Genomic DNA, 19,297 nt, shown 5'->3' on the forward strand with positions numbered 1-19,297 from the left:
CACGCTTTCAATAAATTTGCGGTGCTCTATTACCTGATCCTGTTTGCGGTTGTGGCATGCAACATGGCTGTATGCGTGTGTGAGTGTGTGTGTGTGTGTGAGGCTGTTGGGCCTTGGGCTGGTTGAAACCTCAGTTAAATTAATGCTAAAGTTGTCAGCCACAAAACTAATTTGTCATGCGTGGCCAAAAGGTTGAACATGGCAACCGAACACAGCCACCTGCGGCACATGTCGCTTTCCGCTTGCCACATGCCACATGCCGCATTCCTCGCAGCCAGTTGCCACTGACCACGCCGCACACTCAACTCCCTCTTCTCCCTCTCTTTCTCTCTCGAGTGTGAAGTGCAAAAAGCGGAGGCTCAACTCAATTAAAATGCATGAAATTATGCAAAAATATCAAAGCAATGCCTAACCACACTCCAAAACACACACAAAAACAATCCCACACACACACGCACACATAAACACGAACACACTCAAATACACACACAGCAAAGAGAGACAGCAATCAGCTAATGCTACGTTTATGCGTCCACCGAATTCATGAATTCAAAATGAGGACTTTATTCTAATTGCATAAATTGTCGGCAGTATTACTTAAAATTGTGTAAAGACAGTTCTTAACTAAAAATGTAAGCACTGACAGGGAAAACAAAAGCTTAGTTTATGCTTTCGTATAATTCGTGAATTTAAATGAATAAATTAGTTAAATAAAGTTATTAGAAAGAAAATAACAAATAATTAGTCATTGCAAAATCTGAAAACTATTCTATTTATTTTAAATTCTATGACTCATAAAATTTTTTTAATATTTGAATATATTAAAAAATACTATCAAGTCTACTCGACTGTGAGATACTCACATGCCGTTCTCAGTAAAAGTAAAACAATATATTAGTTAGAGAATATATACTGAATACTGAATATCTTACTGAAAACCCTGAAAACTATATTATTTATTTGGAAGTCCATTAATTATAAAAAAAGAGAAAGCCACAGCTGAGTCTGCTCGACTGTGAGGCATCGCTACTCGTTCTCAATAAATTGTAAAAAGTTTTCTCTTAGCGTTTGTTGCTAATTCCCTTTACCCTGTACCGTTCTAAAAATATACTCTAATAACTGTGTTAGATAATTTTGTATTCAAAAAGAAAGCGAAGAAAGGAATGTAAACATATCGACTCAAATTTGAAAACTATGCAAAGAACTAATCACAGCAAACACTGCTCCCCAAAAGTATTATCCACAAATGGATTTTTCACAGTATTTGTTTTTTGAGTATTACGAAATCTTTGTCATTTATTTGTTACGCACTTCTCAATACACCTAATAGACTCACGCTCTTTTCAACTACTTGGTCTAAACAATCTTATTTTATTGCAAAACAAACTCTTGTTCATAAATTTTGAATTTGCAACTGTCATTTAAATTCTAGATGTTAATCTATTATTATTCTATGTAGTATATATTCAACTTTGAGCTACGAAAATAGCCGTTAATTAATTAGTTCCATATAAGCTGATTCAACTATTAATTGAATATTGAATACATTAAATCAAAATGAATAAAACTATAAATTAACTGTTTAGTAACTAAACTAAAATTCACATTAAAAAATGCGAAAACGCTTTCATTAGCCGCTAATTAAATCAAAAGTTAAACATTGAGCAAATCGATGTTAAACCAAATTTAGCCGTTTAACACGTCTTCCAACCACAAACTTCTCGAACAGCAGCTGAAACGTCTGTCACAGATTTGGCAACATCTTTTAGATGATATCGAGGCAATCTTGGCCTCCAACGAAACTTTTGATGCGTCCATAAAGAAGGGTCATAAAAGCATTTGCAGCAAGCGAACGAACGAAACTTAAAATCAGCTTTAAATGCCGCAAACGCTTTGACCTTTTAGCAGGGATTAGTTAGCGAGAACATCACGTATACGCCTAATGGGCCCGCAGGGTAGCACACAAACACACACACTCACAAACCACACACACTACTCTTTGTACACTGAGCACAAAAAGTAAGCACACACTCACACAGAGCGTTTAGAGCAGCTGCACTTAAAGACAATTTCTTTTCGCTAGCCCCGAAAATTTCGCTCTCTCTCTCGGTCTCTCTCTGACCATCTCTCTGTGTCTCTCTCTCTCTCTCACTTAGTTTGTGTAAATGTTTTGCCCGGACTTTAGCTGACCTTTTTTTTAGAGGCACATGGAACAACATTTCCATTTCACATTTGTCGTTCGTTCGTTTTTGTATTTTGGTTTTTCGGTTCGGTTTCTTTTTTGGTCATTCATTTCGTGCTCTCCTCATGCATTCTCTCGCTCTCTCTCTCTCTCTCTCTCTCTCCCACTCTCGCGCTCTCTTTCTCTGCTTTGCACACACACTCCTCCCGACTGCCGCAGGACTACGTGACCGTATACGATGGCTACACCACACGTGACCCCATCATTTTGAAGTTCTGCGGCGGTGGTCAGGCTGTGCCCGCGGCTGTCTCCAGTGGCCCGGAGCTGTTGGTCGAGTTCAGCACGTCGCCGTTTGGCACCTTCACCGGCACCTCATCGCAACTGCTGCCGCTCTACGGTTTTCAGCTGGAGGTAAGACTGAAAACACTTGCACCCCACAATTTCCTCCCTCATACATTTCACTTTATTTACACTCTCAGGTTGAGGTGCAATTTGTCGACATACAAAGTCCAACGTACTCGAAGAACAAGAAACCCTGCGAGTTCTGGATTCGAGGCGCTGGTCGCGGCATTCTCGAGAATCCCAAGCACTCGCTGGCCCCCAACTCAACGTGTCTCTATCATCTCCAAGGCATGGGCGTCTTCAAGACCTTCGATCATCTGAGTTTGTCGCGTCGCACCAACAGTCCTTCGGGAATGCATCAACCGTTGTCCCGCTTCAAGGTCTGGATCTCGGTGCTCAAGTTCAATTTGGATCCCGAGTTCGGTCAGATCGATGAGACTTCGGTGGGTGCCATTGGTGTGCTGCAAACCCAGGAAGATTGCAGCGGCATGCTCCGCATCTGGGATGGAACGCTCCGCGACGCTCCCGTCTGCAAGGATCTCAACTGGTGAGTAGAAGGATAAGACTTTGATTATTAGAGTTACTATTGTGGAATACGGTAATTGAAGAAAAAAGAAGGGAATGCTAGCAATATATTTTATTTAATTAACATAAAAGGAGTTACTAAAGAAAATACTATAGAAAATATATTTAACTAAATGAAAATAGAGTATATAAAACAAGTAAGAAAGCAAACATTTGAGGATGCTCGACTTAGGGATACTCGCTAGCAGTTTTTAATGAAAGCAAAACAGTGCGGTATTAATTACAAAATATGTCATATTAATATACCACTAAAATACTACGAGATATACTTAAGACTATTTGAAGCATATTAATACAGTACAGAATAAAACGCATAAATTTGAAGCTATCTCTCGTAGGGTAACGATTTTTGCTCTTCGTGATTCCTGAAAATAGTAAAAGTTTTTTAGGTTGATTTAACTGAAAATGTGGTGTATTTATGGTGTATTTTAAATGTAATACTTTATCTATATACCATATAAAGCCTATGGTATATTTTTAGCACACACTACTGCAGCTTTCTTACTTGTTTAAAATGAGGCTTACAAATTTTAAATTATACCTCAGTTCTAATGAAATAAAAAAATCATATTTTGAATCCTTAATTTCGATAGTATTATATTAATGCTTTTCGTTACCCACTGAGTTGATTTAGCCTCCTGTCCACCCAGATAGATCATTTCTAGCTTTATTTTAAAAATGTCAAACTTTTTAAATCAATAGTAGTTAATTTAGTCTTCTGGCCGTCTGTCCACCTACATTAACGCCTATATATTAGAAACTATTATAGTTAAAGTTATTATATTACTACTATATGCAGCAGCCAACAGATACATATACTATATATACTATATTATATTTATTACTATATTTAAAAAACTATAGTGTTATGACTTGGACCATTTTATCAGTTTTATTTTAGGATTTTACAGCTAATTACAAAGTTGGAAAGAGCTCTAGCAATGTATTTTAAAGATAGATACTTTACATTTCATAGTCAAGCATGTCTTAATCCTTGTTTATTCTTTTTCCCAGCATCAGCGAAACAAGCAGCTACTCCGCCTTGGGACACTATTCGCACAACACCACAAATGTCATCGCTCGCTTTTGCCGAGGCACAATTCCACGCACCTGCGACAGATCGAACATCAATGAAACCTACGCTCGTCCTTGCACCATCTCCGAAAGTTATGTGTCCAGCAGCGATGCCATCACGCTTGAGCTGCGCAACACCGAGTCCACAGTGCTCAGGTGAGTTGAGTAATTGAAAGGTTAATTTTTAATGGTTAAATTACATCAACGTTTCATTTCAGACCTCTGGACTTTAAGCTAAAGTACGAGTTCATTGATCTGCATCAGGATGGTTTGCCTCAAGGTGGCGGCGAACTCGACTGCAATCGTAAGTTTGTCAGCAGCCTCATGGATCGCAAGGATCCGGCCATCTTCCGCAGCGTGCGGAACATCTTTCTCTTTGGCCGAGGAGGCACTCGACATCTCAAGTGCGTCTATCGCTTTGAGGCGTTGCGTGGCGAGCGAGTGAGGATTAAGCTGCGCAAGGTGACCACGTCGAATCGTCCTTGTTATGCACGCCTTGATGAGGACATCAATCGTTCCTTTTGCTACGGCGACACCAATGTGCGAGTGGAGGTAAAGTTGAGATTAGATTCCATAAATTTTGTATATAAGGTGTGAGAGGCGTATTATGATATGATATTCAAGAACAGTCCATAGATCTGTTCTACTTCACATAATAATTACAATTCATTTAAGGATAGTGAGTTCTTAAAGAAAAAGATTCGTTTGGAAGAAGACAATATAAAATATGATGATAATACACCTTGAAAAACAGGTCTTCAACATTTTATATTTAATATATAATAATATGAATCGTTGATGACAAGGCTAACTATTCCGTTAAAGAAAGAAGTTTTATATAAAAGTAAAATTGTTATTGTATCAGGAAATTGATGTAAGAAACATTAAGAGAAAATTAGCTTGGATCAGTAGGGATAATTTAAAGAAATCATGGATATAGAATCCAGAAACAACCTAGAATTCTTTTTTGGTTTAACTCATTCTAATTACTTAGCACTTAATTGGTTAAACGTAAATATATTATTATATTAAATAAATTAATTTAACTATTGCGAGTAACGATAAAGATTTCATCATAGTAAAGCCATAAAAGATTGATTGCAATTTAAATGAGGAAAGAATTAAGTATTTCAGTAGAAGTAACCTAGAACTATCTTATTTACCTTATAGAAGTTTTAATCAAGAAATTAATGTAAATATTGAGGAAGAAATGATTCCAGAACGAAAAGTTTGATCAGAGCAAAGCGATAAAAGATTAATTGCAAATTAAGTCACGACAGAATTAAGTATTTTAATAAAAGTAACCTAATTATTATCGTATCTCCCTTATAGATCTTTGAATTAATAAATTAATGTAAATATCGAGGAGAGTTAAGATTATAGCGAAAATGATTTGATCAGAGCAAAGCGATAACGGAAATAGAGTCAGAAAAGAATTAATTATTTCAGTAGAAGTAGCGTAGAACAACCTTATACATTTAGTTACTATCTTATCCTATTAATTTCTTTACTAATTGTCTTTCCCTTATAGATCTTTGAACGTCCTTATCCGGATTCCATATTGTTGCATCGCGGTTGCGTTTGCAACTCTTCGAATCAGACGCATTTGCCTGTGGAATACACTTCAACGGGACGCGATGTGGAGGTGCACTTCATAGCGCACAACATGACGACGCTGGATGATCCCGATACGGCCAACTTCGAGGGAATGTTTGAGTTCGTGAAGGCGCCAACCAGCTGCAAAGATGGCAGACGCAAGTTCGGACCGAGTGGCACCATTGACATGACTTTTGGAGATGTAAGTGAAGTCTATATGATTTAAATTGCAGCAATTTAAAGTGTTTTTCCATCCTTACTACAGATTGAATGTCGCTCTCGACCCTGGTTGATAGAACCCTCCAATGGCAACAAGTTTCTGTATGTGCGCCTCAAGGCTATCTTTCTGAGCAGACACAATCCGAAGAAGACTCTGAATGCGACTTATTTGCAAACCAACAGTTGGTTGTGTGAGACCAAATCACGCGTTGTGCTCACCACATCGGAAGGTAAGTTTTAAAGCAGTTGCAACTGAACTTTTATTAAACAAACACTCCACTTTCAGGTCTCACCATTGTCGCCTGTCCTTTGAGTCCCGATTCGAGTGCGTACGAGTTTGTGGAGATCTTTAGCTCCGGCTGGAATGAACGTCCCAACTTTGCGCTTATCAATCGCTCCAAGGCCATCAGCGTTGAGTTTCTGCGTCCCACGAATGGCGAATTCACCTTCAACTGGATGGAGTTGGTGCCACGACCCACGCTCAGCATAGCTGGTGAGTTTGTCTGGACTGCAACTTGTATTCCTTTTTGTAATCCGGTTTATTGTATTACAGAGGATTGTCAGTTCAAGTGCGCCGAGCTGGGCGCCTGTGTGAATGCGAGCATTTGGTGTGACGGCATCCGGCATTGTCCTTCCGGCGATGATGAGGCCTTCCTGCAGTGCTCCGCTCTGATGAAACTACCCGCCGAAATACTTGCCACACTCTGTCTCATCTTTGTGCTCTCGTGTTGTGCATTCGCCGCCTTTGCTTACAAGTAAGTTCGCTACCAACTGGAGATGGGAGAGAGAGTGCATTCGGATATTCTTAGCAGAACTTAACATATTTCTAAACAGAATATGAAAATGTTTGTCAAGGAGCTTAGCTCAAAACTTGACATAAAATAAGATATACATTTAAATTTTAGTTTAAACCTTCATCAACCCTTTTGCTAATCACGTTTTGTTCTACAGGAAAATCAAACGGAAACTTCGCGGTTCTTCGGTGCTGCAGACGCGACTCAAATCGCTCAGTTCCATGGATACGGCGGTGTTGGATGAAAAGGAGGTGATTTGCTGACAAAGCGACAATTCTGTGCGTTATGTTGAGATCGATCGTGTGACCACGGTCTGATGCTCGACGGCCCCTAACGTACAGAATTGTGCCCCGGAACTGAAACTGAAAACTGAAACCACTAAAAAAATGATACAGAAACTGAAACAGAAAATCAAACAGATATCGAAGCGAAACGCAACAAGAAAAGGCATCAAAAACCACAACCAAAACCAAATCCAAATCAAAACCGAAATCAAACTCGTTCACCTGTTTTTAAAATGCATTTAAGGAAGGAGAAAAAGAACCGCAAACGAAATTGAGGAAAGATTTTCATTTCGTATTTAAAACTCTGGTTTTTTTAACATATACTTATATATAAATCTATATATTATATATACAGATATTTGGTAGATCTTGATGAGGCAAATCCCCCGCGAGTCGATCGCAATTTTTATAAGCAATTTTTCTAGGCCTGAAAATGATTTTTTCATATAGCATATGATGTATGTGTGTGTTTTTTCTATATAATTTCACATGCTCAGTTGTTATACGGTCGGAATACTTATTCCACACACTGTACATAAGTATACAGACAGATAAATGTGTAATGTGTAGTGTTTAGTTCAAATCAATCAAAAAGAGATGATATTCTAATCATAACTTCCATTAGGTTTTTTTTATACATAACGGTATAACGTAAACGGATTAAAACAATTACTGATGATGACGCTCATAGACCTATGTAGATACAACTGTTTCCTAATAGCCTCTAAGTGAAGAAAATTAACGTAACTAGCCAATCGAAAGCTGACTAAGGAGAAGAAAACTCTTTCTCTTATCGTAGTCCTCTTTCTACTTTTTTGTTTTTCGTTCTGTTCCAAGTATTTTTGGGGGGGGGCGTGAACTCCTCCCCCTACAGCATTTATTATGCGGCGCACAAAATAAAAAGTGAACTAATCTAAATACAAGAAAAGAGTAATAAGTAAAACAAAAAAGAAAAAACAATTTAATAATATACAGAAATAATCTCCCAACAAAATAAAATCTAGAAAGTAAGTGAAAAAAGAAAAGAATGTTTTACATTTTAAGATTTGATGGATGCATCGTAAACATAATAAATTAGTTGAATCGAATCAAATCGAATCAAATCGATCTGCTGGATAGTCGAGAGCATATGTCAATATATACATATATGAAAACAAAAAAGAAAAAGAAAAAAGCTAGCTGAAATATTCGTTAGTTGTTTCATAGAACGTAGCCGTAATCACAACACGCATTTACTATATATATATATATATCAGCATAATTCCAACTCGTAATCTTTTTTTTAGTATATATAATTCAACTACTGATCGCAGTGCAGTTTCATTGTCTCAAATGTCACGCTCATTTGTTGTACTAAACTTGTTGTTGTTGTCTCCACTATAAATCAATATAATGTGCACAATTCGCCCACATCGGCATCGCTCACTAGTTCATCTAGCTCTCCCCCTCTTCACACCCTAAAAAAACAACCAAAATAAAAAAATAAATAAGATTTATTATTGCATGGTAATATGTTGGCTATGTCTGGGCAGATGTGTCAGCTAATTAAAATTGCATAATTTCTCTATTTTGTATTCCACTCAAAAAATATCGAAGAGAGCGCGAAATGTCGTCGTCGTTGAGACCAAGGCTTGAAATGGGGCGCAACAACAAACACAGCACAAAGACAGAGAGAGAGAGAGAGAGAGAGACAACTCAGAGATCAAAGATCAGGGACTCACTTCTCCTGAAGAGTGACGAGGCAATGACAACAGTGACAAATTCTCTATCAATATTTTGTTTTTCATTTTCCAAAACAATTGTAAATAAACAAATAGAGATTATTAATTGTATTTCAACAATTTTACACTGGAGACTTTTATTTCAAACATAGCATCATTTTTTATCTCTAAATATGTACTTGAGAGCGACAAAAATGTTTTGATATTCAAATCAAACGCAGACAATAAAAATTATTGCAAAACAAAAAAACAAAATGAACAATATATACACATTTATTGATTTGGAATGATTAATCGAGTAGTAAACACAGCTAAAGTACCACAATACTTAATACATACTTAACTCTTAAGACTCTTCAGATCGGAGTCGCCGAATCAGATCACTTCAAACGATCAACTAAATAATTAAATTAATTAATTACCAAAACAAAAAGAAAACATATTAAAACTATTTATGTTGAGTTGACATTATAAACAATTAGGCAATTATATATTACGATATACATACATACATACACGCATATATATATATATAAATTATATATTGTGTGCGCCGATCTCACAAAAATGGACTGAGGCTAACTGAAATACTGGAAAGCGTACACAGAGAACCTGGAGAAAGAGGCTCAGACCACAAGACGATGAGGTTAGATTTTTAAAATTACAATTACAAAATAAACAAAAGAAAACTAGTTTAAACATAAAAACAATTAATAAACCAAACAAATCCAAAAAAATAAAAACGTAAACCAACATAAGCTAAATTTCAAAATGTTGTAAAAAAGAAAAACAAAAAACCAAAATCATATCAGATTCTAAAATGATATTAACATTAAATGGTAAACGTAAACTCAATAAATGAACATTTAAAATTCAAACTAGAGTCCTTAACTAAACTTAATCTTAATCCTAACTAGTTGGTGGCACAGTTGTGGCTGCCGCATCCTTTAAATGCCGCTGACGATGCTTGAACAGTGAGCTGGGATCTCGAGTGGCAAATTTGCAGTGCTCACACTTTAGAGGCTTCTCTCCTGTATGCTGTCGCATGTGTATCTGGAATGGAAATCATTAAATGGACAATTCACTCTTCTATATGATGTTGCACTTACGATTAAGCTTGCTTTGCGCGCCGTCTTCTTGCCACACACGTTGCATATGAAGGGTTTGATTTTGTTGTGCACTGTCTTCACATGTTTCGACAGCGTTTTGCCATTGACAAACTTTTGCTGGCAAATCTCACAAGTCTTTTCCGCATAGTATTTGTTCTTCTTCACCTCAGCTGCAGGCTGCAATGGCGCCTGGCTGTTGGTTGCCTCGTCCAGCAGCAATTGCTGTTGTTGTTGCTGCTGCTTCTGGATGCGACGTCGCCACAATTCGCGTCGCAAAACTCTGGTCCGCCATTTCTTATGTACCCGCATATGCCGCCAGACGAGGGCTGATAGCGGCGACTTGTAGTCGCAACCTGCCACGGGACATTGCAACAAATCCACATCGATTTGATGCTCCTTCCACAGATGCGCCGAGCAGCGTCGCCAGTTTGCTTGCTCCTGTCCGCACTCGCTGCAGCTGTAAGTCTCGCCTTTGTGGCACTTGGCATGCAGCGTCTGTTTGTTGGCATCCTCGAATTTGTAGACGCAGCCACTGATCTCAGCACAGCTAAAAAGAGAACCATCAATTACAGTTCCCTTTGGATTAAAAAGAAGCAAAATACTTACGGCACTCGCATGTTCACGCGCAGCGCTAAGCGAAAGTCCTTGAAGGGCATGGGTTGTAGCTCCGCAGGTGGCGATGGCGATGGTGGCGGCATTGAGACTCTTTTGGACAGCTGTGTCTCTGTTTGCTTGACATTTGACTGCTTAACTCCTGTTGTGGGCAACGGTTTATAGCCATGGAAGAACATCATGTGGCCCCGCAGATCCTCCAGCAAATCATATTGTCGTAGACACAGACTGCACACATAAACAATGCGTGCCGGCAATTCCATATTGTAAATAAATTATGAAATTAAGTAAACAAAACACACAGACGCCAATTCCAAATTTTGAACACTGCCTTTACAGCTGATTTTAACAGCGCCTCTTCAGTTAACTGCCAGCAGTGTGCAGTTTGTTTTAAATTTAACAGCTCCTAGCGAACACCCTGTTGCTTAGCAGTGTTCAATTTTAACAGTTGCTTGTGACTAACATAGCAGAAACCATCTGCTATTTGGAAAACTAACCAAAAACTTAAAATATTGTAAGTGCCAAACTATTATTTATTAAAATAAGTAATATTTCAATTCAATAATAACGCAATAAAATACGAAAACGAATGCAATTTTAAAGGACACTACATAATCAGCTGTTTATTAACAGCGCCTTGAGGTTAACATAATGCTTAGTGCAGCCCTTAACGAACAGCTGCAATTTGGCAAACTATCACAGCTTTAACAACCAAATACAACCTGTGATATAAATAGTGTACAACTGTCATAATAAATATAAAAATAATTTAATTTTAAATAATAAATTTTAAAAGAATTTAGCATTTAATTTAAACGTTTTAAGAACTCTCATCGCTAACGTCCAACGGCACGAATAAGGTTGCCACCTTGTGCAAAACCGAAGTGTGCAAAATATTTCGCTAATAACGTCGAACGGTCACACTGTGAACAGGAAAAACGCAAACGCGTATAAAAGATTTTATATTTTATTTAATTTATTAGTTCTTAGCGATAAAATATTGAATATACCGCTGTAGTCTCGGACTCTTAAACACATTTGCAACAATGGGCAGCGCACTAGAAAACTATGTGAATCAGGTGCGCACACTAAGTGCTGCAGGTAAGCTTTTTGCAACGCCGGGTTCTTTCTCTCCTCCGGTCTCCTCTTGTGTGTGAGTGCGAAAGAGTGAGAGAGAGGAATGGAGTAAATTAATTGGCAATACAAATTCGCAATTATTATTCTTGTTGCAGGCAGCTATCGAGAGCTGGCCGATGAGTTGCCCGAATCGCTGTCGCTGCTCGTGCGCAACTGGAGCATATTGGACAATGTGCTCGAAACGCTGGACATGCAACAGCACACACTCGGCGTTCTCTATGTGCTGCTTGGCAAGCTGCATAGTGTCGCCTCCTCGAATCCGGAACCGACGCAAATCATACAACTGATGCGCGACTTTGTGCAACGCAGCAATGCCGAGCAGTTGCGCTTTGCCGTCTGCCCATGTGAGTAGTTCAAATTTATTATTTAAAGGGTTCTATCTAACGAGCCACATAAACATTTTTAGTTTATGAGACGTGCCATTTGTTTACGGACTTTCTGGTGCAAAAGAACCTAAGCATTTTGGGCATCAAGGTGCTATCGCGAGCCATTGAGCAAATCAGACAATTGGACACACAATTAACGCCCATACACGCCGATCTCTGCCAGCTTAGCCTCAAAGCGAAACACTTTAACGTGGTGCTGCCATTTTTGGATACGGACATCACAGACATCTCCACCGTTGCCGCCGAATGCAAAAATCAACAGCAACAGCAGCCTCAACATACGCTGGTAACTAGCTAAATAACTTTTTAAGACTACGAATACACAAACTTATTGGTTGACAAAGGTCATTTAGAGCCCGCATATTGGTATAATTCCTAGTGGAGCACACATTCCTAAGAAACAACACAGTCTTTAGTCTTAGTTTCTTAAACTCGCAATCTTTTAACATACAATTAAGTTCATCATTTAGTCGATGCTTTCGTTTTTAGAATTTTGTGTGTGCCAAAGACTCTCTTGATTACCATCTCATATAATCTCTCATACCATCTTATTCGATATGATAATTAACGATGCATAGAATGAAAGGGGTTCCTTCATTCTCTGCATCCTTAATCATCAAAACGAATTCTAAAACCAATTGACTATTAATATACATTTAAGTTGATTGAAGCTACCCGAAACTTTTGTCTTCTAATAATGTCCATAATAGATCATTCTGAAAACTATCTTATCCAATTTTAAATGCCAAAGGCAGCATTAGAAAACTGAATCAATATCTTACAGTCAAGTCTTACACTAGCCGCATTCTTCATTCTAAAAACAATCTTTATGTACTTAATAATTTATCAAAGTGTTGCAGATTTCGTAGCTATGATGCTTTCTTTGTTAGAATATGAGATTAATATTACACGAGTCTTAATGTTATGTTTGAAACTAACCAATCATAATGTTTCCTTTTTACTTTTTAAGGATGCCAACAATGATGCAAAGTACTTTTTGCTGTACTATTATTATGGCGGCATGATCTATACGGCGGTTAAAAACTATGAGCGTGCTTTGTACTTCTTTGAGGTGTGCATCACCACGCCCGCCATGGCCATGTCTCACATTATGCTGGAGGCATACAAAAAGTTTCTCATGGTTTCACTCATTGTCGAGGGCAAGGTAAGATCTTCCTTCCAAACAACAAATACCTCAAATCAATAACTCAATTATTCTCTAATGTAGATTGCGTATATACCAAAGAACGCACAAGTTATTGGGCGCTTCATGAAGCCGCTGGCAAATCATTATCATGACCTGGTCAATGTGTATGACAATTCGTCCAGCGAGGAGCTGCGCATCCTTATACTCAAATACAGTGAAGCATTTACGCGTGATAATAACATGGGACTGGCCAAACAGGTGGCCACATCGCTCTACAAGCGCAACATACAGCGACTGACGAAAACATTTCTCACGCTCTCGCTCAGCGATGTCGCCAGTCGTGTCCAGCTGCCCAGTGCCGCTGAAGCGGAACGCTACATCCTCAATATGGTAAGAGTGAAGCATTTTCTTTGTGATTAACAAGATTAATATTGCTTTTAAATTGCAGATCAAATCGGGTGAGATCTTTGCCAGTATTAATCAAAAGGATGGCATGGTGCTGTTCAAGGATGATCCAGAGCAATACAACTTACCGGACATGTTCCTCAATGTGCAAACGAACATAACGCAAGTGCTCGATTTGGTTAAACAGATCAACAAAATGGAGGAGGAGATCATATTGAATCCCATGGTAAACATGTTGTATAATCTGCGAATTATATGAGTATTCTAAAATGTTTCTTTTATTCTCTCAGTATGTGAAAAAGGCGCTAGGCAGTCAGGACGATGACTTGGCGTCACAGCACCCCAAGACCTATTCAGGGTAAGAAACAAGCAAACAAGAACATTAAACAAGAAATCGAGAATCAAGCCCATCTTTCCATTGACAGTGATCCGACGGATTGATGCGCCCACTCCGCACTCATCATGATGCTGCAAGGGCGCCGCAAGCAGGCAACAACAACAGGCAAGAACACCACAAACAACATCAACAGCAGCAGGCAGAAAACGTAACACAACTGAAGAGAGAACGGAAAGAACGCGCCTAATTGCAAATTTATAGATGAACATGCTATTTTAAATAAACCTATGTATAAATCAATGAATCATTTTACGACTAAGCTCGTCCGGCTCAACGCATGACGTCCCTCTAATCAATGCGACCAATTATTGATTGCATGCCACATTCCTACCACACACACAGTGTTCTGCGAGTGCGAGTACGAGAGATAACAAGTTCAATTATGATAACAGAGGCATTAACTCGATCAGGCGACTTTTGTGGCCCAACACACTAAACAACTAAATGGCCAACTGCCCGAGTGACTGACTAGTTCAATCGCTTTGTACTTGAAAATGAACGTAGCGCAATAATTAAGGCACTTGTCGTAACTAATTTCCAGTTGTTTCTCCACATATATATATTATTGTTGTTTTTCTTTTTATTATTTGTTGACAATATCAATGTCGAGCGGTCATGACGACGGCAATGTTAATGCTTTTGTGTGTTTGTCTAACCCTAAGTGATATGGCTAATTAAGTTGGACTAGACACCGCAGGCTAAAAAGCCGCCCACCTTAAGTAAGTGACTAAGACAGCGTGATGATGCTTCTTTTTCGCATTTATATACATGTAAAATTGTTAATATAGTAATTGATAAGTACTAGGTTTTAAACGTAGTTAAGAGTTAGTCTAATTCTAATTGCTATTGTTGTGTGTTGTGGCTATGTACAATGTTTGTGTTTTGTTCTTGTTAAAACCGGCGCAACGCAATGCGGTCGCCTCTCTCTCTCTTCCGTTCTCTGCTCTGCGAGATTCCGATTCTCGTTGCGAGAAACAGCTGCCGCCGTCGTTGTCGTCGTCTTCTATTCAACTATTCGTTGTTTAACCGGTTTTCAAGGCATCCACTTCCAGCATCGATGGACTGCTGCTGCTGCTCACTGACACGCCCACGCGAGCTCCGATAACAGCGCCATCGTCGGACATGCCCTGATACAGCTTGTGGACGACATTAAAGATGATAAAGCAGACAATGAGCACCAACAGCGACATGAAGACATACGCCAGCACCAGCGGTGTATCCGAGATGGGATCCAACATGATTCGAAATTGATTTCAAATTGTTGTCTGTGCGTATATATAACAATTCTCTACACGATTTGTAAGAGAGAGTGACGTTTATGTGAGAGAGAGAAGTGTTTTTTCTTAATTTTGGAGAACTGAGGAAGTTGTTTCGTTCTTCGTTCGAAAGACTAAAGTCAAAGAATGAGTGCGTCGAACTGAAGCGGCGACGCGTATGTTAATTAAAATGTGTCGTTTATATATAAAGTTTACTCGTTGTCGTATATATCCGTTTGTTGTAGTATTAAATGTTTCTCTTGCTCTTGCTGTTGCTTTTGTTGCTGTTGTTGTAGCGAGCGCGCGTCGAGTTGTCGTACCGTATGCATTGACACCTGTGTGTTAACTGAGGCGAGCCAGCTACTAGACAGTCGAAAGCAGCCAAGCAGCCAGCCAGCCAGCTAGCAGACAGTCAGCCAGCAAGCAAGCGAGCGAGAGCCAGTTAGCATATAGAACTCTGCTGACTGCCGTTACGTATACGCAATGTTGTGTTACGCTGTTTTTGATAAGCTAGTTGAAAATTCGCTGCGTTTTTGTTTGCACTGCGCTTCAGACTGGCGCTCGACTGTAGCTCAAAGCTATAGCGCTCAAGCTGAAGCATTATTACATTAGCCAGGGTCAGGTCGAAGTTGTTATATATCTGTGTGTAGAAAAAAAAAACAAGCATACGTCTAGTATACCCATAGCATTCAGGCCTGTCGTGACAGCTTTTCACTCGAAGCAAACAAAATAAAATATAGAATAAATCGAGTGTGAGCAAAGTGTGCAGCGACTAACACACACCCTGCAAAGCATTTAAAGTTCATTAGGTCTATTTAAAGCGAGGCTATTTATAGTCTAAACTTCAGACTCTTTAATTATGCAATGTTGCTCAGTTTTCCAGCTCGGAACTCGTTTTGTATTTCTATTAAGTCTTGATAGACTAGCAGAGACCCTTTAAAGGTGTATTTTTATTTCGATCGTTGATGGATTAATGGATATATCATTTTTATTATTAATACTCAAATGTTTAATCATATTCATCTCGTTATAGAGCGACTTCTGGCATTGACAGCCACAATATGCTCGCTTTATCTTTACAGCTTTACAGGGTATACATATTAATATCAGATTTTCCGTCTATATTCGGTTATTTATAAATACAGCATTGTCATTGTGGGAGGACTTTGAAAAAAAGCACAGCTGCATGGCAAAAACTTTCCGATATCAGCTTCAGTGCTTTATGTAAGTCCAGCGGAAATGCGGCGCATTATTATTATACTATATGATTGATAATATCCGTTTCTAAAGAAACTACTCTACATCGATTTAGTTTTAAATATATATAATAAACTTTTATTTTGCGTGACGCGCTGCGAATCGATCGAACCACAGACAGACAAAAATACAGCAAAGATCAAGTGTGACCACAAAACAAACTGAAGGATATTTTATACTAAATGCGGTCACGTTCGTTATGCTAATTATATCAAAGGTGTGACCACACAGCAAAGTGAAGGACACTTAAAACTAAATACGGTCACGTTTGTTATACTAATTATGATTGATGTATGAAATATGGGCACATTTACAACAAAAACAAAACCGAATAAAATTTTGAATTGCCTTAAAATGACACAAAGCTGCAAACTTATTTATTAAAATATTTTCTAAAATCTAGTTCCCAGCTGACACGACTCGCTTTTTGCTCTGAACTATTTACAGGGTATTAAATATTATGAATGCCAAACACATTTATGAATCCAGCCAATTCATTTAGTTTTTTTTTTTTTTGCTTTATTAATTGAAATGAATAAAATCGAGAGAAACACACGCTGCGCATGGCTGGCAATTAAATTGGAATATCGTCAGACTATTTGTGACTCGTTATTGTTACGATCTGTCGCGCTCTCAATTGCAAGTTGGGGGGCCCCAAATACCGACCGATTGCCGGCGCTATCGCCTTTTATTATCAACTCAACATCATCATCGCCAACGTTGAGATTTGGCAATCGTTAAAGTGCGTCGCTATCTAATGAAACAGCGACTCGACTGATAAAGTTCATTACGTTTCGTTTTATTTTTTTTTATGGGCCCGCCATCGAGATAAGCAAAATAAAGTAAAGAAGCGTAGCTTATATGTGCCTTTATTACAGGTGTGGCGACGCTTCTCTTGCTCTCTGATTCTCTGGGGGGAGTGCACAAGTCCCAAGTCGACCCAGTGATGAAGTCAAGAGTCGCCCGAGTGGCCTTGTAGCTACTGTTATAATACATAGTAGAAGCATAGTTTTGCTCATCTGCATAACCTGAATAAAAGCCAATAAAAACAAGTTCTACAAACTACAAAAATTAAATATGTAAGCAACACTCTCTCTCTCTTTCCGCTCTCTTTGTTCTCTCTCTTGGGTTTATGGTCCACCTCGCTCCATCTCATTCTGTCTTTCTATGTCGTGCCTCGCGCTAGTCTCAGAGCTACGCACTTCGGTCAGCCTCGTGCGTCGTGTGGGCGCTCGACATGCCGTCGTATTGTCTATGCCCCGATTCTCCATGACATCCTTGATGACATCGTCGAGCACCAGATGCATGTTCTTGCGTTCGCAGCAGCGCAACAACAACTTCAGACGCGGCACCTTCGACAGCTGATCGTAGTAGCGCAATATGCGCAACGAGTCGATCTCACGTTCGGCAGTCGCCGCACATTTAGCCACCTTATCCTGGCAGTTGCACAAGAAGCTGACGGCACGATGCTCCGAGTGCGGCAGAATATCAAGTCCGACGCTGACCAAATAGCACGGCTCCAACGTCAGTGTAACGCGCACTGATCTCAGAATCTCAGAGTTACGATCGCAGCTAAGATCTCTTATGCATCTCCCATTACTTACCCACCGTTGATGCTTCGTAGATGGCCGAACGATTCTGTATCCAAATGGAGCGAGAGCTGGCGCTGAGACTCATGTGATCGCCACGCGACGATTCGCGAGCATTGATCGTGGTGCGGGAGCGTAAAGCGATCGTCGAGCGGGAACGACTTGCGATGGAGGAGCGGGAGAGCGGGGCAGCTGGCAGCGGCAGATTGTCATAGATGGAGATGTAGATCTTGTGACTGACATAGGCAACGATGAAGAACAATATGATGAGGATCAACAGAAACACAATGTACGTGAAAAGTGTGGGTAACCAAATGATGGCGTCCAGCAACATTAGAACAGAAGGCTGCTGGGATTTGTTTTCAGAACGAACGAGTTGTGAAAAATGTTTCAAATGTCACACAAATTTTGTTCTCTTCCATGTTCCATGTTCCATGTTCCATATTCCATTCGATCTTTGTTTTGCAACATCTATGTAAATGTATTTATTACTGGTATTTGTTTTTTGCTCGTTTTTTGTTTTTTTGTTAGCTTTTCATTTTTGTTTTGTTTTATATAGTACATACGATTTTACATTGATAATATTATTTATTTTAAATTGTATTCTCTCTCTTTCTCTAACACTTTCTCTTCTTTGTCTCTCATGCGTCACACACGTGTTTTTCTTTTTTCGGGGCGAATTTCTCTTGCCTTGGCTTAATGTACACAATTTCATAGCATTTAGCTTTTGTCGCTATGCACGCTCACGCTCACTCGCTCTCTTTCTCTCTCTCGTTCTCTTCTTCTAGTCTAACCCGCCGGCGGGTGCACTCAACGCTCTGTGGCGTGGGGGCGTGGCTAGCACACCTCAAACAGAAAACAAAAACAAAACGAATTCCTAAGCTTGCATGTTTGTGCGTGTCGCAGTATAACACTTTCGCACAAGCGCAATTGTCAAGCATCAAGTTTGCATTCTTCTTTTGTTTTCTTTTCATGTTGTTGTTTTTGTTGTATTATTTTACAATTTATTGTGTGATGTTTTGTTTGTGTGTTTTGCTGTTTTAGTTTTGTTTTTTTTTTGTTTTTGTGGCAGTTGTTAGAAAAAATGCCAGTTTGGTTATGCGGCGTATATGTATGGTATAACAGAGTATAACAGTTAAATCATTTAGAGGGAGGGCATGTATAACAACACTTGCCAACATAAGCACAAATTCTGTTATTAACAA

General features: G+C 39.0%; 5 protein-coding genes across 7 annotated transcripts in view; 2 read left to right on the top strand and 3 right to left on the bottom strand.

Moving 5' to 3' along the window:
* The window catches only part of LOC117567866 (uncharacterized), a 53,212-nt gene extending 44,451 nt beyond the window's left edge, over positions 1-8,761 (top strand). For 2 of the 3 annotated variants that reach the window (XM_034248131.2, XM_052005768.1), the window contains 10 exons: positions 2,402-2,593; positions 2,662-3,071; positions 4,124-4,339; positions 4,402-4,735; positions 5,715-5,981; positions 6,045-6,228; positions 6,285-6,491; positions 6,552-6,753; positions 6,950-7,043; positions 8,673-8,761. In XM_034248131.2, the coding sequence (XP_034104022.1) occupies positions 2,402-2,593; positions 2,662-3,071; positions 4,124-4,339; positions 4,402-4,735; positions 5,715-5,981; positions 6,045-6,228; positions 6,285-6,491; positions 6,552-6,753; positions 6,950-7,043; positions 8,673-8,711 (2,145 nt within the window). In that variant the 3' untranslated portion in view covers positions 8,712-8,761. Of the gene's footprint in view, positions 1-2,401; positions 2,594-2,661; positions 3,072-4,123; positions 4,340-4,401; positions 4,736-5,714; positions 5,982-6,044; positions 6,229-6,284; positions 6,492-6,551; positions 6,754-6,949; positions 7,267-8,672 lie in introns of those variants that run through there. The other variant, XM_052005767.1, reaches the window with a different exon arrangement.
* A 137-nt stretch (positions 8,762-8,898) lies between these two features.
* On the bottom strand, positions 8,899-10,894 carry LOC117568460 (zinc finger protein 337). The gene is made up of 3 exons (XM_034249136.2): positions 10,513-10,894; positions 9,907-10,453; positions 8,899-9,850 (listed from the first exon to the last, which is right to left on the bottom strand). Exons 1-3 carry the CDS (start codon positions 10,779-10,781, stop codon positions 9,707-9,709), a joined length of 960 nt encoding a protein of 319 aa, XP_034105027.1. The 5' UTR covers positions 10,782-10,894; the 3' UTR covers positions 8,899-9,706.
* A 524-nt stretch (positions 10,895-11,418) lies between these two features.
* On the top strand, positions 11,419-14,234 carry LOC117569700 (COP9 signalosome complex subunit 3). Its single transcript, XM_034250962.2, has 8 exons — positions 11,419-11,619; positions 11,751-11,999; positions 12,062-12,327; positions 13,012-13,206; positions 13,270-13,578; positions 13,637-13,819; positions 13,884-13,951; positions 14,019-14,234. The coding sequence occupies exons 1-8, from the start codon at positions 11,565-11,567 to the stop codon at positions 14,032-14,034; spliced, it is 1,341 nt and encodes a 446-aa protein (XP_034106853.1). The 5' UTR covers positions 11,419-11,564; the 3' UTR covers positions 14,035-14,234.
* A 497-nt stretch (positions 14,235-14,731) lies between these two features.
* On the bottom strand, positions 14,732-15,539 carry LOC117569701 (uncharacterized). Its single transcript, XM_034250963.2, has one exon. The coding sequence runs from the start codon at positions 15,226-15,228 to the stop codon at positions 15,013-15,015; it is 216 nt and encodes a 71-aa protein (XP_034106854.1). The 5' UTR covers positions 15,229-15,539; the 3' UTR covers positions 14,732-15,012.
* A 1,742-nt stretch (positions 15,540-17,281) lies between these two features.
* Positions 17,282-18,976, bottom strand: LOC117570807 (uncharacterized). The gene is made up of 2 exons (XM_034252662.2): positions 18,108-18,976; positions 17,282-18,043 (listed from the first exon to the last, which is right to left on the bottom strand). Exons 1-2 carry the CDS (start codon positions 18,424-18,426, stop codon positions 17,634-17,636), a joined length of 729 nt encoding a protein of 242 aa, XP_034108553.1. The 5' UTR covers positions 18,427-18,976; the 3' UTR covers positions 17,282-17,633.
* Positions 18,977-19,297: the final 321 nt, after the last annotated feature.

This window comes from Drosophila albomicans, chromosome 3 (assembly GCF_009650485.2).
Source record: "Drosophila albomicans strain 15112-1751.03 chromosome 3, ASM965048v2, whole genome shotgun sequence".
Taxonomy (NCBI): Eukaryota; Metazoa; Arthropoda; class Insecta; order Diptera; family Drosophilidae; genus Drosophila; species Drosophila albomicans.

Bases quoted from the DNA above. Each gene is read 5' to 3' on its own strand.
- LOC117568460 (XM_034249136.2), bottom strand. From the start codon at position 10,781: ATGGAATTGCCGGCACGCATTGTTTATGTGTGCAGTCTGTGTCTACGA. The intron at 10,454-10,512 runs GTAAGTATTTTG...TTCTCTTTTTAG, and splicing joins CGCGTGAACATGCGAGTGCC to CTGTGCTGAGATCAGTGGCT. The intron at 9,851-9,906 runs GTAAGTGCAACA...TTTCCATTCCAG, and splicing joins CGCGCAAAGCAAGCTTAATC to ATACACATGCGACAGCATAC.
- LOC117569700 (XM_034250962.2), top strand. From the start codon at position 11,565: ATGGGCAGCGCACTAGAAAACTATGTGAATCAGGTGCGCACACTAAGT. The intron at 12,328-13,011 runs GTAACTAGCTAA...TTACTTTTTAAG, and splicing joins AGCAGCCTCAACATACGCTG to GATGCCAACAATGATGCAAA. The intron at 13,207-13,269 runs GTAAGATCTTCC...TCTCTAATGTAG, and splicing joins CACTCATTGTCGAGGGCAAG to ATTGCGTATATACCAAAGAA.
- LOC117569701 (XM_034250963.2), bottom strand. From the start codon at position 15,228: ATGTTGGATCCCATCTCGGATACACCGCTGGTGCTGGCGTATGTCTTC.
- LOC117570807 (XM_034252662.2), bottom strand. From the start codon at position 18,426: ATGTTGCTGGACGCCATCATTTGGTTACCCACACTTTTCACGTACATT. The intron at 18,044-18,107 runs GTAAGTAATGGG...TTCTGAGATCAG, and splicing joins CTACGAAGCATCAACGGTGG to TGCGCGTTACACTGACGTTG.